This window comes from Bubalus bubalis, chromosome 9 (genome assembly GCF_019923935.1).
Source record: "Bubalus bubalis isolate 160015118507 breed Murrah chromosome 9, NDDB_SH_1, whole genome shotgun sequence".
Lineage (NCBI taxonomy): Eukaryota > Metazoa > Chordata > Mammalia > Artiodactyla > Bovidae > Bubalus > Bubalus bubalis.
In genome coordinates, this window is record NC_059165.1 from 106902527 (window position 1) to 106919103 (window position 16577).

The following is a 16577-nucleotide window of genomic DNA, read 5'->3' on the forward strand; positions in this document are numbered from 1 at the left end:
GTTGCAAAGATTTACTCTTGTACTTTCTTCTAAGAATTTTTATAGTTTTAGCTCTTATATATGATTAACTTCGAGTTCATTTTTGAAAAAGGCATGAGAATGGAACCAGTTTCTTTTCTTTGCCTGTGGATATCCAGTTGTATCAGCAATGTTTGTTGAAAAGATATGTTTCCCCATTGAATTGTCTTGTCACCCTTGTTGATAATCAATTGCCCATAAATGTCAAGGTTTGTTTCTGAACTCTGAATTATTATATTATTATTGAATTATGAAAATTATTATATTTCATTCATATACATAACTATATACCAGCACTACACCATCTTCATTTCTATAGCTTTGTAGTAAGTTTTGCAATCAGGTAATAGGAATCTAACTTTGTTCTTCTATTTCAAGATTGTTGGCTGTTCTGGGTCCCTTGCATTTTCATGTGAATTTTAGGATCAGCTAGCCAGTTGCTACACAAAAGCCAGTTGGGTTTTTGATAGAAATTGGGCTGAATGTGTCATTTTGGGAGAGTTTTGCCATCTTAACAATGTAATTATTGATGAATATAAAATTACTTATGCTGAAATCAAAGAGGACACTAATAGATGGAGAAATATACTGTGTTCATGGATCGGAAGAATCAGTATAGTGAAAATGAGTATACCACCCAAAGCAATCTATAGATTCAATGCAATCCCTATCAAGCTACCAACGGTATTTTTCACAGAGCGAGAACAAATAATTTCACAATTTGTATGGAAATAAAAAACCTCGAATAGCCAAAGCAATCTTGAGAAAGAAGAATGGAACTGGAGGAATCAACCTGCCTGACTTCAGGCTCTACTACAAAGCCACAGTCATCAAGACAGTATGGTACTGGCACAAAGACAGAAATATAGATCATTGGAACAAAATAGAAAGCCCAGAGATAAATCCATACACCTGTGGACACCTTATCTTTGACAAAGGAGGCAAGAATATACAATGGAGAAAAGACAATCTCTTTAACAAGTGGTGCTGGAAAAATGGGTCAACCACTTATAAAAGAATGAAACTAGAACACTTTCTAATACCATACACAAATATAAACTCAAAATGGATTAAAGATCTAAACGTAAGACCAGAAACTATAAAACTCCTAGAGGAGAACATAGGCAAAACACTCTCTGACGTAAATCACAGCAGGATCCTCTATGACCCACCTCCCAGAATATTGGAAATAAAAGCAAAAATAAACAAATGGGACCTAATTAAAATTAAAAGCTTCTGCACAACAAAGGAAACTATAGCAAGGTGAAAAGGCAGCCTTCAGAATGGGAGAAAATAATAGCAAATGAAGCAACTGACAAAAAATTAATCTCAAAAATATACAAGCGACTCCTGCAGCTCAATTCCAGAAAAATAAACAACCCAATCAAAAAATGGGCCAAAGAACTAAACAGACATTTCTCCAAAGAAGACATAGAGATGGCTAACAAACACATGAAAAGATGCTCAACATCACTCATTGTCAGAGAAATGCAAATCAAAACCACAATGAGGTACCATTTCACGCCAATCAGAATGGCTGCTATCCAAAAGTCTACAAACAATAACTGCTGGAGAGGGTGGGGAGAAAAGGGAACCCTCTTATACTGTTGGTGGGAATGCAAACTAGTACAGCCACTATGGAGAACAGTGTGGAGATTCCTTAAAAAACTGGAAATAGAACTGCCATATGATCCAGCAATCCCACTACTGGGCATACACACCGAGGAAACCAGAATTGAAAGAGACACGTGTACCCCAATGTTCATCGCAGCACTGTTTATAATATGCAGGGCATGGAAGCAACCTAGATGTCCATCAGCAGACGAATGGATAAGAAAGCTGTGGTACATATACACAATGGAGTATTACTCAGCCATTAGAAAGAATACATTTGAATCAGTTCTAATGAGGTGGATGAAACTGGAGCCTGTTATACAGAGTGAAGTAAGTCAGAAAGAAAAACACCAATACAGTATACTAACGCATATATATGGGATTTAGAAAGATGGTAATGATAACCCTGTATGCGAGACAGCAAAAGAGACATAGATGTACAGAACAGTCTTTTGGACTCTGTGGGAGAGGGCGAGGGTGGGATGATTTGGGAGAAAGGCATTGAAACATGTATCATATGTGAAACGAATCACCAGTCCAGGTTTGATGCAGGATACTGGATGCTCGGGGCTGGTGCACCGGGATGACCCAGAGGGATGGTATGGGGAGGGAGGTGGGAGGGGGGTTCAGGATGGGGAAGATGTGTACACCCGTGGTGGATTCATGTCGATATATGGCAAAACCAATACAATATTGTAAAGTAATTAGCCTCCAATTAAAATAAATAAAATTTTATTAAAAAATAAAATTACTTAAGTCTATTTTACTTTTTAGGTTGTTTGTTCCCTCTCATTCAATTTTTTTCTTTATTATTTCTTGCTGGGGGTTTAATTTTTAAAATTACTTCAGAGATAATGTTTTGTAATTTTTCTGTGTTCCTTTTCATTGTTTCCTACTTTTCCTTCTACTTTCTTTGTGTATAATTTATAGCTTTTTGAGGTAGAGGCTTAGACCACTGATTTTAAACCTTCCTAAGAAGTTTTCATGATCTCCTGATTGCAAAATTCAGGCTTAAATTGAAGAAAATAGGGAAGAACCACTAGGCCATTCAGGCCTGGCCTAAATAAAATCCCTTATGATTATACAGTGGAGGTGAAGAATAGATTCAAGGGTTAGTTCTGGTAGACAGAATGCCTGAAGAACTATGGGTGGAGGTTCCTAGTATTGTACAGGATGTGTTGATCAAAACCATCCCAATGAAAAAGAAATGCAAGAAGGCAAAGTGGTGGTCTGAGGAGGCTTTACAAATAGCTGAGAAAAGAAGAGAGGTGAAAGGCAAGGGAGAAAGGGAAAGATATATCCAATTGAATGCAGAGTTCCAGAGAATATGAAGGAGATATAAGAAAGCCTTCTTAAGTAAACAATGCAAAGAAATAAAGGAAAACAATAGAATGGGAAAGACTAGAGATCTCTTCCAAAAAATTGGAGATATCAGGGAACATTTTATGCAGAGGTGGATAGGCATGATAAAGGACAGAAACATCGAAGACCTAACAAAAACAGAGGAGATTAAAAAGAAGTGGCAAGAATACACAGAAGAATTATACAAAATACATCTTGATGACCTGGATAACCATGGTGTGATCACTCATCTAGAGCCAGATGTCCTGGATTGTAAAGTTCAGTGGATCTTAGGAGGCATGACTACGAACAAAGCTAATGGAAGTTGTGGAATTCCAACTGAATTATTTAAAATCCTAAAAGATAGTGCTGTTAAAGTGCTGCACTCAGTATGTCAGCAAATTTGGAAAACTCAGCAATGGCCACAGGACTAGAAAAGGTTAGTTTTCATTCCAGTCCCAAAAAAGGGCAACGCCAAACAATGTTCAAACCAGACAGTTGTGCTCATTTCACATGTTAGCAAGGTCATGTTCAAAATCCTTCAAGCTAGCCTTCAACAGTATATGAACTGGGAACTTCCAGATGTATAAGCTGGATATAGAAAAGGCAGAGGAACCAGAGATCAAATTGCCAACATTTGTTGGATCATAGAGAAAGCAAGGGAATTCCAGGAAAACTTCTGCTTCCTCTTCATTGATGATGCTAAAGCCTTTGATTGTATGGATGACAACAAAATGTGGAAAACTCTTAAAGAGATGAGAATACCAGGCCACCTGACCTGTCTCCTGAGAAACCTATATGCAGATCAAAAAGCTATAGTCAGAACTGGACATAGATCAACAGACTAGTTCAAAATTGGGAGAAGAGTATGTCAAGGCTGTATAGTGTCACCCTGCTTATTTAACTTAGATGCAGAGTATGTCATGCAAAATGCCAGGCTGGGATGAATCACAAGCTGGAACCAAGATGGCTGAGAGAATTAGCAACAACCCCAGATAGGCAGATGATACCACTCTAATGGCAGCAAGTGAAGAGGAACTAAAGAGCCGCTTGATGAGGGTGAAAGAGGAGAGTTTCAAGCTGGCTTAAAACTCAGCATTCAGGAAACTAAGATAATGGCGTCTGATCCCATCACTTCATGGCAAATAGAAGGGGAAAAAGTGGAAACAGTGACAGATTTTCTTTTCTTGGGCTCCAAATCACTGCGGACCATGACTGCAGCCATGAAGTTAAGATGCTTGTTCCTTGAAAGGACAGCTGTGACAGACCTAGCGAGTGAAAAGCAGAGACATTGCTTTGCCAACAAAGGTCTGTATAGTCAAAGCTGTGGTTTTTCCAGTAGACATCCTTGGATGTGAGAGTTGGATCATAAAAAGGCTGAGCATCGAAGAACTGATCGTTTTTAATTGTGGTGCTGGAGAAGACTCTTGTGAGTCCCTTGAACTGCAAGGAGATTGAGTAGTCAATCCTAAAGGAAATCAACTCTGAACATTCATTGGAAGGACTGATGCTGAAGCTGAAGCTCCGACATTTTGGCCACCTGCTGGGAAGAGTCGAATCATTAGAAAAGACCCTAATGCTCGGAAAGATTGAGGTCAGGAGGAGAAGGGGGCAGCAGAGGAAGAGATGGTTGGATAACATCACCGACTCAATGAACATGAGTTTGAGCAAACTCCAGGTGATAGTGAAGGACAGAGAAGCCTGGGGGTGTGCTGTAGTCCATAGGGTCTCAAAAAGCCGGATGTGACTGAGCAACTGAATTACAACAAGAGGTTTTCAAATATATGCATTGAGAAAGATGAACTTCCCTCTCATGACTGCTCTGTTTACGTTCCACTATATTTTTGTATATCATGTTTTTAGTTTCATTCACTTCAGATATTTTATAGTTTCCTAGTAGGTGGTGTCTGGTCCCAGTACAGTTGACTTTGGGGCCTACCAGCCTTGGACTGCTGTCTGCAAGAGCTGGCAAGTCCCAATACTTGCTAGTGTGTGAAGCAAGGACTCCTAGGGCTGGTGCCTGCCTGATGATGAGTGGAACCTGTTCCCAGTATAGTTGCCTGTAGGGCCTGGGGTCCCAGAGCTGATTCTTACCTGTTGATGGGTGGTGCCAGATTCTTGTGTGGCTGGCTACAGCTCTGTTGGTCCAGGACTGGGGTCTCTGCCTGCCCGTTGTCAGGGTCATGGCTGTGCAGCGTGGGAGGTCCCAGGACTGTTGGCCACCTGCTGGTGGGTGGAGCCATGCTCCAGTGCCGATAATCTAGACTCCAAACAAGTACATCCACTGGTGCACTTGCAGCTTCAGTATCCTCATGATAGAACCTAAACGGCTCCTACAAACGGCTGCCACCAGCATCTGTGTCCCTAGAAGTTCTGGTGGCTTCCTACCTCCCTGGCAGGCTTCTCCAAGTGTTAACAGGCAGGTCTGATCTAGACTTCCTTTGAAATTACTCAGTCTTTGCTGGGTCTCTGAGCATGTGATACTTTGTATCATTTAAAAGAAGCATTTCTCTTTTCCTAGAGCCCTCTAGCTCTCTCTTACACACAAGACTTGCTGACCTTCCAAGTCAGTTGTTACGGAGCTTATCTTCCAGTATAATACCCCTGGGGTGGGGAGCCCAGTATGGACCCCTTACTTCTTGGGGAGAACCTCTGCAATTGTGATTGCCCACCCTTTTATATGTCACCTACCTGGGGATGTGGGTTTTAACTATACTGCAGCTCCACTGCTCCTACCCATCTCATTGTAGTTCCTTCTTGATATCCTCAGTTGGGGGAAATCTTTTCTGCTAGTCTCCAGGTCGTTCTCACTGATAGTTCCTCTGTAAGTAGTCATAATTTTGGTTTATCTGTGGGAGGAAGTGAAGGTGTTCATTCTGTGCCATCTTGACCACTCTGGTACATAACATATTTTTGTTGTTACTGTTTATGTTCTGAATATACTTCAAAGAGTGCATCCAGCATTTGGAGGTATCATTTGAGATGGTTGAATAGTATTGTTCAAAATTTCTCTATTCTTACTAATTACCTTTGTCTTCATGCTGTATCAGTTGTGGAGAGAAATTTGTTAAACCTGCAACTTGTAGTTTTGTCAGTTTTTGCTGAATGAACTTTGAAGTTCTGTTTACAGATGCATGCATGTTTACTGTCATTGTCTGTTTTTTCAGATGGACCCTTTTATTATTACGCATTGTCCCTCTTTTCCCAGTAGCATTTCTTGTCTTAAAGTTTATTTTTGGCATGTTATTTCATTTTACTTTTGCAGTCCCTTTACTTTCAGTCTGTCGTGTGTCTTTATATTTCACATTGCTTCTTGTCAACAGGATATAACTGTTTTATTTGGACTGACCATGTGCCTTTTAGTTAGAGAATTTAGTCCACTTACATTTGGTATGATTACAAATATGGTTGTGATAATTCTACTATCTCGTTGTTTCGTGTTTATTTGATTTGCTCTTTTGTTCCTTTGCTTTTCCTTTCTTGCTTCCACTGTTTTCCTTTCTAATTTTTTAGATTTATCTCTTGATGTATTAGTGGTTAAATTAGAGCTGTGTTGTCCAATATGATAGCCACTAAGCACATTAAAATTAAAATTCAGTTCATCATTGCTTTGGCTGTATTTCAGGTGCCCAGTAGCCACGTGTCTCCATTACTGGATTAGGAAATACAGATTAGTGCAGAAAGTTCTATTAGATGGCTCTCTAAAGGTTGTGATCAGGATTTATTTTGGTCAAAACTACCCCAGGTCAAGTGTGGAAAGAGCAGCATCCTAGCCAGAAGATGTTTTGCCGTGTGTCTACTCCTGGTGATCTGCGTGTCTGTAGACAAATGTCCCCCTGCTCTTAGCCTCAGTTTTCTCTTTTAAAACATGAGGATAATAATTCCTGCTTTTGCTGCTTCTTGGACTGCTTGTGGAAAAGAAAACTATAAAATGGTAACATTCTTTATAAAGGTCAAAGCAATTTTCAAAAAAAAAAAAAAATTTACAACTGATTGTCTACTTTCTGTGTTTTGTTTGCTTTTTTAGGTTGCTGACTGAACTGGAGTCTCCTTCTTGGTGGCCCTTTAGCTCCAAGCTTTGGAAGACACCATCGGAGACAAAGCCCAAGTGGGACACCTCCATGGCTGATTCCAAAGCTTTCGGAAAAGAAGGGATAGTGATCCAAGTTCCTGCTGTTATTTCCCAAAGAACAGAATCTCATGTTAAACCAGGAAGGCTCACCGTCCTTGTTTCTGGGTTGGAAATCTACAACTCAGATTCTTTGCTCATGCACAGATTTGAAAGAGAAGACGTGGATGACATCAAGGTCCACACACCTTATGAAATTAGCATCCGCCAGCGGTTCATTGGGAAGCCAGACATAAGTTATCGTTTGATATCTGCCAAGATGCCAGAGGTTATCCCCATTTTGGAAGTACAGTTCAGCAAGAAGATCGAGTTATTAGAAGTCGCCATGATGCCCAGAAGCACTAGAACCTCTTCCCTAGCAGAGAAGGGCTACTCAGTCTGGCATGCAGGTGAGTGATTATCAAAACCGTCTGTGCACAAAACCTGTAAAGTCACAGCCAAACTCAGCACACCCATGGTGCATATTGACCATGATGTATCACATACAGCAACTGCTGGTTTCAGCTCACTGGCGACTGCCCATTTGCTTGTAAATAAAAATATTTTCAGACCATTTTTCTTAGTATTTACCCTCTGAATATTAGATCACTCAGTTTTATCATTTCCTTTAGAGCTGTGGTTTCCAAGTAGGTCAGAAAGGTTTTGGTGACACTTTCAGAAGAAGTTAGATGTTTTCACCTCTTTCCTCCGTTTGGTTTGAGAACCAACACTTTAGGGTCTTACCTAGCTTCATCTCCACCTGCTCTGGTGTGTCTCCACCCGGACCCCACATCACTCTCGGTTTTCTTGGCACTTAGTTGAGGTCTTCCAAGCCCACCTTCCAGATGTGCGTTTGGATGTCAGAATTTTTGATAACTATGCGGCATAGTTTTTGTGTGATTTTTAGCGTCTACAAAGATTGTGAAAAACCTTTGCTTTTCTTGGCAGTGTGGCTGCAGTATCCTCTTGCAGATCTCTGTGGGGTGTGGAAGGTATATCTGAGTCTGGCCCCAGGGTCCAGTGTGGGTGGCAGGACATGTGGATGTGAGGGTGTCAAGTGGTATCTTGATGGTATTTTTATTTTTTTGATTGTGAGATGAAATATCAGACACCTTTTAGTTGCTTTTTGGTCTCGCAGATTTTTCTGTGTGGGTTGGTCGTTCTGTTTGTTTTTGTTTTTCTACTAGGCTTTTTTTTTTCTCTCTGATATAATTATAGGGGTTCATTATTCATTCTAGATATTCATTCCTCGTTGATTTAGAAGTGACAAATACGTCTCCCAGATTGTCAGCCTCCGTTACAGAAACCTCTAATTTTGCCGTGGTCAGATCCACCACTTTTCCCCTTAAGTTTATTTTTGAGCCCTGCTTAAGAAATCCCAAAGTCATAAAATATTCTTTTGTTTTCTAATACTAACATTACAGGTGACATTACTTCCTTGTTATAGTGATTTTTCTAATAAGTAATCATCTCTTCTTGTTAACTTCAGTTGTTAGAGTTTGTTTGTAAGAGGTATGTTTGTTTCCAGTTCCTTTCATTTCCTTTTCCTCTTAAGTGACTGATTTCAGTGTGTAATCTGTTTACATAAAAGGACCAAAAAGGGTAGATTGTACTGGGCAACATCAGATGCTGAGCAGAAGGACCCTTCAGGAAAGGCCGTCTGCAAGCTCAGTCTGGTTAGCTCCTCTGATCAGCCACATCTTTGAGTCCTTATCACTGCTGTTTTCCTCTGGGGGCGCCTCAGCAGTGAGAGGAGGAAGGAGGCCCTGGCTGGTGGGACCAGATGCAGAGCACTGTGGGCTACTGGTTTTAACAGTGCTGTTGAGGAATTCACCTATACCAGGTATGATGCCAGGTACCTGTAGTCCTGAAAACCATCCTTCTTCTCATGGAGCTCTAGCACATTCGATTCATGGGTCTTGTTAGGCATGGTGGTTTCAGAGAGAACGTGGCACAGAGAGAACGTGGCACAAATGAGATGGCAGGTGGGATCATGTCTTGTGTGGCACAGAAAGTCATACTGTGCAAGTGAGACGAGTGCAAACTTGCTGGGCCTTACTGTCACGGAGGGCAGACCCCGAGGATGGGATGATAAGCTCTGACTCTAAGCATACAGGTGGCAGATGGGGCTAGAGAGCAGCAGGGAGTGAGCGCCAGGGACTCTGCAGCTGTGATCAGACTGCAGGAAGCTAAGCGACTGCAGATTTGCAGGGCCATCCATCTGGAAGGGGAAAATGGACCTCTTGCTCACAAACTGAGGCTGCTGAGCAGAGGCTGAATGTCTTTCTTCTTAGGGAAGCTGCGGATATTACACCTTTAAGTTTTTTCAGCTGATTGAACCAGGCCCACCAGATTGTCTAGGATAGAACCCCTCCCCTAAAGTTAACAGATGAGCACTTTCACCACATCTACAAACACCTTCCCAGCAACAGCTAGATTAGGGTTGGATTGAATAACTGGGGACTATGGCCTCACCCATCCCAGTAATGGATTGTATATATATGGAATGAGCTGAGCCACATCCACCGTGACAGATTGGTTTTCATTTCAGTGCTAACTTTTGCTTCTGGGTGGGATCCCTGCAGTGTGTCTGGGTTTGCACTGAGCATGAAGTGTGCCATCCTCCCCTTGTGAAGCTGCCTTGCCCAGCAAGGCAGGTGTACCTTACAGCTGTGGATTTGGAGGAATGCAGGTGATGAGGAGTTACGTTTGGAAGAAGCCAGCATGCTGAGCTCAGTAAGCAAGAGGATGTCTTGTTTGCTTGGAACGTCACAGTGGTCCTGCCGGGCGCAGGAATGGGAACTTACCTCTCACCGCTGACCTTTCTTGTTGCTGCATGTGTCAGCACCTCTGTTTTTCCTCTTCTGTGTGGGAAGCAGCAGAAGCAGTGCGGATAGAAACCATGACTGACACCTTAGAAGCCTGTCTCTCCTCAGTGAGCTATTGTAGTAAAATGTGTGGCCAGAAGGTGGCGCTCTAGTAACAGTGGACCAATGTTTGTTAAGAACCAGAGTCCAGAAGAACTTTCCAGAGACTTGTGTTGTAATGTATAGTGTAGACAGATTGAGGGCCTAGGTGGCCAGGCTGGGACTGGGGGAGGAGGAGAGTCTCTTGGGCTTCAGGGGCTGGAAATGGTGCAGGTGGGAAGATTCCACCTTAAGAAAGAGCAGTTGCAAATTGCTGTTTGCCTGCGCAGCATCTTTAGAATAATCTTCTAAATTTTAGAATCGTTTCAGACTTGAGGGAGAGTTGTGAGGATAGCACAGCGTGCCCGTGTCTCCTACACCCAGGTCCCCCGGTTCTTGTCGTCTTACGTTAGTACTGTTCATTGTCACAACTAATGAACCTGTCTGTGTTGATACATCTGTACTCACTAAATTCCATGTTTTATCCAGATTTCCTTAAGTGTTACTGTTCCCGAATCCTATCCAGGTTCCCACATGATATTTTGGAGTCTCATCTTGGACTCCTCTTGACTATTGCAGATTCTCAGACTCCCCTTGTTTTGATGATCTTGACAGTGGTCAGGTTTTGTAGCCTTTTCCCTAGCTGGACCTTGTCTCATGTTGTCTCATGATCCACTGGGGTGATGGGTTTGGGGAGGAAGACCACAGAGTCTTATCATAAGAGCAGGGTCCGTGCATAGCATTTTTAAGGAGTTTTTTGGTACTGAGTTTTGTTTTTACTGTTTGCTAACTGTTGCCTTCTGAGAAGGACCTTCTCTGACCATCTAATTTAAGAAGACTGGTTTCCCATTCACTGACCCTGTAGAAATCTTGCTTAGCACATGCATCTCTGTAAAATGGTAAGTAAACTTCAGGGGCATTGAGGTCTCTGCACAGGGCCATTAATGTAGGACCGTCTTTTGGAGCAGTGAGGTTCTGACCCTGGGACACAGCACCGTGCTTACCACCAGCAGGGCTCCATGTGGCTGCTGGGCCATGGCTGTCAGGCTGACCACCGACAGACCCCCACGTGGCCACTAGGACACGAGCACTGCGCTGACTTCAAACAGGGCCCGTGTGGTTTTTAGGACATGGTGACTCCTGACTGTTGACAGGCCCTCAGAGAGCTGCTTGACCCTCAACCCCTTGACCCCTTCCGAGGACCCAGAGGTCCAAGCTGTGTACCATACAATTTTGTAAATTTGCAAAGTAAGTTTTTTTAAAATTGTAATTAGTTGAGACTACTATCTCTCTCCATTTCAGCTTTCTCTCTCATATACCTCCTGTTACATTGAGGACATGGGGCATTTTGTATGTTTATCTGAAAGGGCTTCCCACTCCAGTTACATAAGCTGCTGGTTAGCGTAGGCATTTTCCTGTGTCATCAGTGGGACATTTGGGGCCCAAGGACAGGGAGAAGGATTTGCTTGTGACTAGACAGACTTGAAGCAGTTTTTCTGCTCGCAGGGCAGGCCCCGGTGGTCTTGCTCTGAACCTGCAGTGAGGCGACCAGTCTGCGTCTGGTGCCAGAGGTGGCTTGTGCGCCTGGGCTGCCCCTGCCAGCCCGGTCCCTGCTCGGGGCCCCCTGATGCCTCCTTGTCCTTAGAAAGTGGACCATCTGTAAGTTCTCAAGTAGCCTCAACAGTTTGTGCTTAGTTTGTTTAACTATTAATGCTGTTGACTTCTGACACAAAAACCATCTTATGCAGCATCAAATTAATTTTTTTCAGAAGATATTTCAAAGTATTAAAGTAACTGAGTCAGCAACCCAGGTCTCAGCACACAGTTCTGAGGGTGGCCGAGTTTTGTGCTAGGCGGGACTCTGGTGATGCCGCAGCTCATTGTGCGAAACATCTCTGATTAGCATGTTCCAGGAAGAAAAGTCCTCAGTTGTGATTTTCTGGTTGTTCAATCCCATTTGTTAAAAATTTTAAAGTAGTGTGTTTCTGCCTGTCATGCAGCTGTAGCTGTTGGAATGGAAACCAGAGTGACAGTGAAGGAGCAGGGCACAAGTGCACGAGTGTGAATCAGATGTGGGCCTTGCTCCCAGAGAAGCCAGCTGGGGGGAGCCCAGTTCCAACAGATGCCGAAAGAGGCAAGCAGCAGCACAGCACCAGGCGAGTCCCTGCCCCTGTGTAAGCTGAACGGCGCCAGGACAGATGAGGGGCTTGCTGTGATGGAAGGGCTGAGCAGAGAACACGTCTCCAGACTCGGGCTAGGGGACATCTGTCTGCATGACACGTGCAGTGGGGTGCATGGTGGGCGGGGCCAGTATGCTGGGGCAGGGTGCCAGGTGGCAGGAGCAGGAGTCTGCAGGGTCAGGGAGCAGACTAGGGAGAAGGATGTAGGCTGACCGAGGAGTTCGCTTTCACCCACTAGGCCAGAGACCCACTGTTAACATAGACAAATGAAGTGCGCTTGGCCGTCAAGTTACCACTGATAACATTTTAAGGTCATGTGCATTAGTTAGCTTTTCCTTTAGGCTGATAATAGTTAGTAGAACACGTCCTCTGTTCTCCAGTTTAGCTCTGATGGTGTTCTGTTGCTAATGTGTTAGAAAATGCTTTTTATTAGGTAACATCTTAGTGACATTCAGGTCTTTTTTTTTTTTTTTTTTTTTTAAAAACATTCAGGTCTCGTAAGACCAACCAACAGTGAGTTGTATGCTGTGGAAAGTTCTTTATTTAATAAGCCCTTAGGATGATGGAGTAGTGGCACTTTGGGGATTGTAGAACACGGGTTGTGAAATCAGTTTGGTTGATTGCAAGCAGCTTTTATATAAAGAATAGAAAAGCAACCCGAGTGCATGGTCTGTACTAAGGTTTGTGTGTTGTGACTCCCAAGGTGTATGTGACGGTGTAGCAGTCGTGTGTAGGTTGCACTTCTCACAGGTGTGCACAGTTAAAGGGCAAGCATCTCTCCTAGGGTCTCCTTCCCAGGGGCGTGCTCAGGTCTGCAGTGTGGACCCCCTGCCCTTGCCTCCATGCAGGTTTTGCTTTGCATCAGCTGGTTCCTGAGCTCACTCTATCTGACCGAGATTCGAGTATCTCAGGAAACACGCTCTCATCCTCATGTCTTCTCTGCTCAGTTAGGGAATTTCAGGGAGTGTTAGTTTGTAAGAAATTTTTTAGGAAACAAGAATACGGGGATACTGTGTGCCTGTTGGAGGTGGCTGTTCTTTCCCCTGGGAGCAGGGACTTGTGCAGTTAGCATACCCTAGAGTTCCCAGCTGTATTCCTACTCTTCAGCCCCAGCAAGAACTGGACCCCAAGATGAATTTCCTTTCCTAACGATGCACTTATCAGCTGCTCTAGGCCACTCTGCCAGAAGGCGGTGCTGCTTACTGCCCTGACGGTCCTTGGAAGGAAGTGGGGGCGTCCCATTTCTGCCCTCCCATTCTGCTGAAGCAGAGCAAGCTGCTCAAAGGAGTTGGTCCTGGAATCCAGATGCTGGTTCTCAGACCAATATGCTTTCATCTTTCCAGCATCCTAATAAACTGGAGAAGGAAATGGCAACCCACTCCAGTGTTCTTGCCTGGGAAATCCCATGGACAGAGGAGCCTGGTGGGCTACACAGTCCATGGGGTCCAAAAGAGTTGGACACAATTTAGTGACTAAATAATATATACTCCTGGATAAAGATCTTTCTTCTCAAAGTCACTTATAGAACAAGATCCCGAGTATTTACCGTGTTGTACACTCTGATCAGTGTTGGGTAAGGAAGCAGCCCTGGGTTGGGATAGAAGGCAAGGCTCAGGCAGGTCCCACATTCGGTCAGCTAAGCAGAGGCTCAGCCAAGTGAGTCCACTACACTTACTGCTCTGGCAAGCACAGGGGCTCTGCGCCCATAGATGACTGCGAGAACACTGTCAACCTAAGAGCTCGGACCGTCTTAAACACCACTTTTTCTGAAGTTCTGAATGTGCTTGTGTTGTTCACACCTTCTGGAAAATGCCACTGTGTTTGACTTTACATTTCAGCATCTGGACTGATGGACCAAGCCACGCACTGTGAATCCTCCTCAGGGAGCCAGGAAGGGAGGCCACTTCAGCTGCAGACAAGTGAGCCAGTAATTTCTGAGGAAGACACCCAGGAACTGGGACAGGTAACATGCATTCATACTGTTATATCCTCCCCTGCAGGCAGCTTCTCTTTCTTGCCTAAAAACAATTTTCCACTGATTACGCTTGCCTCTCACCTACACGGGAATGTTGGGATATCCACCTGATTTGCTCAGCTCCCTGTGGCTTGAAAAAGGAGAATAAAGGCATTGCCCATTCTGATTCCTTTCATTTTGTGGCATGCAGATATACATAGCATTCCTGTGCACACGCAGTAGTCTTGCCTCTTGTATGTGTGTGTGTGCACACATATGCTCTGTACATGTACATGTATGCATGTGTGGTGTATGCACTGTGTGCACACATGTGCAGCACCTGTGTGTGTGTGCACTAGCTGGGCATGTATAGTTAGGGTTAACTAACTATATAGTTAGCGTTCAAGTGTTGAACACCGGTTCTTGAGAAGGCTTGCCACTGTTTGTGCAGGAAATTGAAATTTAAACAATATTCGATAGAAATACTTTCAATTTACCTTCCTATGTTAATGCTGGACAACACAGGGGCCTTTTTTTCTCCTTTTTAATAAGTATGTAGCAAATACCTAGACATTGTGTCATTTCATTCATAAATATTTCAGTAGCTTTAAACGAAAGAACTGTTTTAAAAAATCAGCACAGTACCATACTCACCTTAAAAAAGTAAAAGGTAGGTTCCTTGATGTCATCACACGTCAGCCAGCACTCAGGTTTCCCTTAGTCCCTCATTTAGGAAAATGGGTCACATGTTTGTTCCGATCGGGATCCTCAGAAGGCCCCTGTGTTGCATTAGTGAAGTGCCTTTCATTCACAACTTTCCTCTGTCATCTCTTCTTCTTCTTTTGCACTTTATTTGATGAAAGAAGCTGAATTGTTTCTCTGTCAGAATTTTGCAACTTGCAACATATTACTTCCTTGGTCCCCAGCTCCCAGCAGGCAGCGAGCTGTCTCCTCTGCCTTGGTTCTTGTAGGGCAGTTTGTCGCTCTAGAGGCTCCATCAGATTCAGGCTCCGTTTTGGAGAGACTAATTTGTTGGTGGCACCCCACAAATGTCATCAAAGCCTGTAAGAGACTGTATGGCTTTTAAAACTGTTTTTAGATAATTTTATTCTACATAGTGTCTACATAGGCATAGACTCCTTTAAGCTCAGCTTTTTCCTTTTGGGGGAAAAATGTTCATCTTTTACTATGGGGTATTTTAAACATTTGTCACTTATTCCTTCTGATCTGACTTAATCACTTTTAGTAATGACACGTAGACATGCTGCTTTCTAGCTGCAACTAGCAAATTTTGCAGCTTACTAATCCCTTCTTTTGATGGGCTTATTGACTACAGAACACTACAGATCTTTTCTGTCTTGGGACTTGAGAAAGCTTTGTACCATGAAGGCAAACTTAGCCTGTTTTTGTGAAAGTGAATGAGGGTACATACAGGCCTCAGACTGGTGGGATCTGAGTCCCTTCTCTCACCCTCCAACGAAGATGTCTGTGGCTGAGACGAGCTCTTCTGTGTCCCACCATTGTGCTGAGACTGGAGCAAGAACATGGCTTTTTCATGGGAAATGCATAATCTTATCTGTTAATTCTACTGGTGGCCATGTAGTTTGAGAGGGTCCTTCCAATTTCAAATAAACAATCTCTGCTATCATGTCCAGTGTGTCCTTCCCCTAAAAGCTAGATGGGTAGAATGGGAGAGATCGGGATGGATGCACCAACAGCTAAGAGTAGAAGAAGATTCCTCAGTAACCACTGAGGTCGCCATTCTTCCCCCCAAAGCTTGTGTCTATGTGGTTGGTCCTGACTGTCATCAACAAGTCTCAGTGAGCCCTGTGGCGTCCGTGCTGGGAACAGCAGATGCCATGGTCATGAATCAGGATGCTGGCTTTGGGGCAGAGGACGTGGTGATCCCTGAGCGGTTGGGCTGGCAGGACCTACCCACAAGAGGGGCGGGCCTTTGTGCTAGTTAGCTGTCTCACTCTCCTTCCCTGCAGGGAGAACGTAGTTTCATACGAGGTTGTCTTTTTGAGGTAAAACACATGTTTCATATTTAGAGAAGAATTTTGAGCTGTGTAGCTGAAGCTCAGGCATAGGTAGGAATGAGTTAAATTTCTAGGGAAAATGAAAATGCAAGAAAATCTCCCTCCATTCATCTGTGGTTTCTGCTGCAGATGCTATTAAAGTCATTACGTGAAAATGGATTTTGGTGACTTAAAGTGCAGTTGGGGTGCTAGAGAGAAGACGCGCTGTGATTTCCTCAGGGAGCAGCATGCTCAGCGTGGTGTGCCAGCTCCCTCTGTGCTGGGCCTCTGCAGCAGGCATGTGGGCTACAATTGGGCCCCATCTGCTGCGTAGCTGTGGCTGTCCACCATCCGCTGTGGGAGGGCACGTGGTGGAGGAGGCCGGGAGAGGAATCAGAGTCCCTCAGAGGGGTTTGGCAGAATCCCGTGAATCATTTC

At 43.7% G+C, this 16577-nt stretch overlaps 1 protein-coding gene across 4 annotated transcripts in view; it reads left to right on the forward strand.

Annotated features, from left to right (window-relative positions):
• Positions 1-16577, forward strand: part of SNAP47 (synaptosome associated protein 47) — a 66184-nt gene that overhangs the window by 33151 nt on the left and 16456 nt on the right. For 3 of the 4 annotated variants that reach the window (XM_025293938.3, XM_044948398.2, XR_006553580.2), the window contains exons 3-4: positions 7001-7491; positions 14006-14130. In XM_025293938.3, coding sequence (XP_025149723.1) covers positions 7001-7491; positions 14006-14130 — 616 coding nt within the window. Of the gene's footprint in view, positions 1-7000; positions 7492-11987; positions 12144-14005; positions 14131-16577 lie in introns of those variants that run through there. The other variant, XR_003111617.3, reaches the window with a different exon arrangement.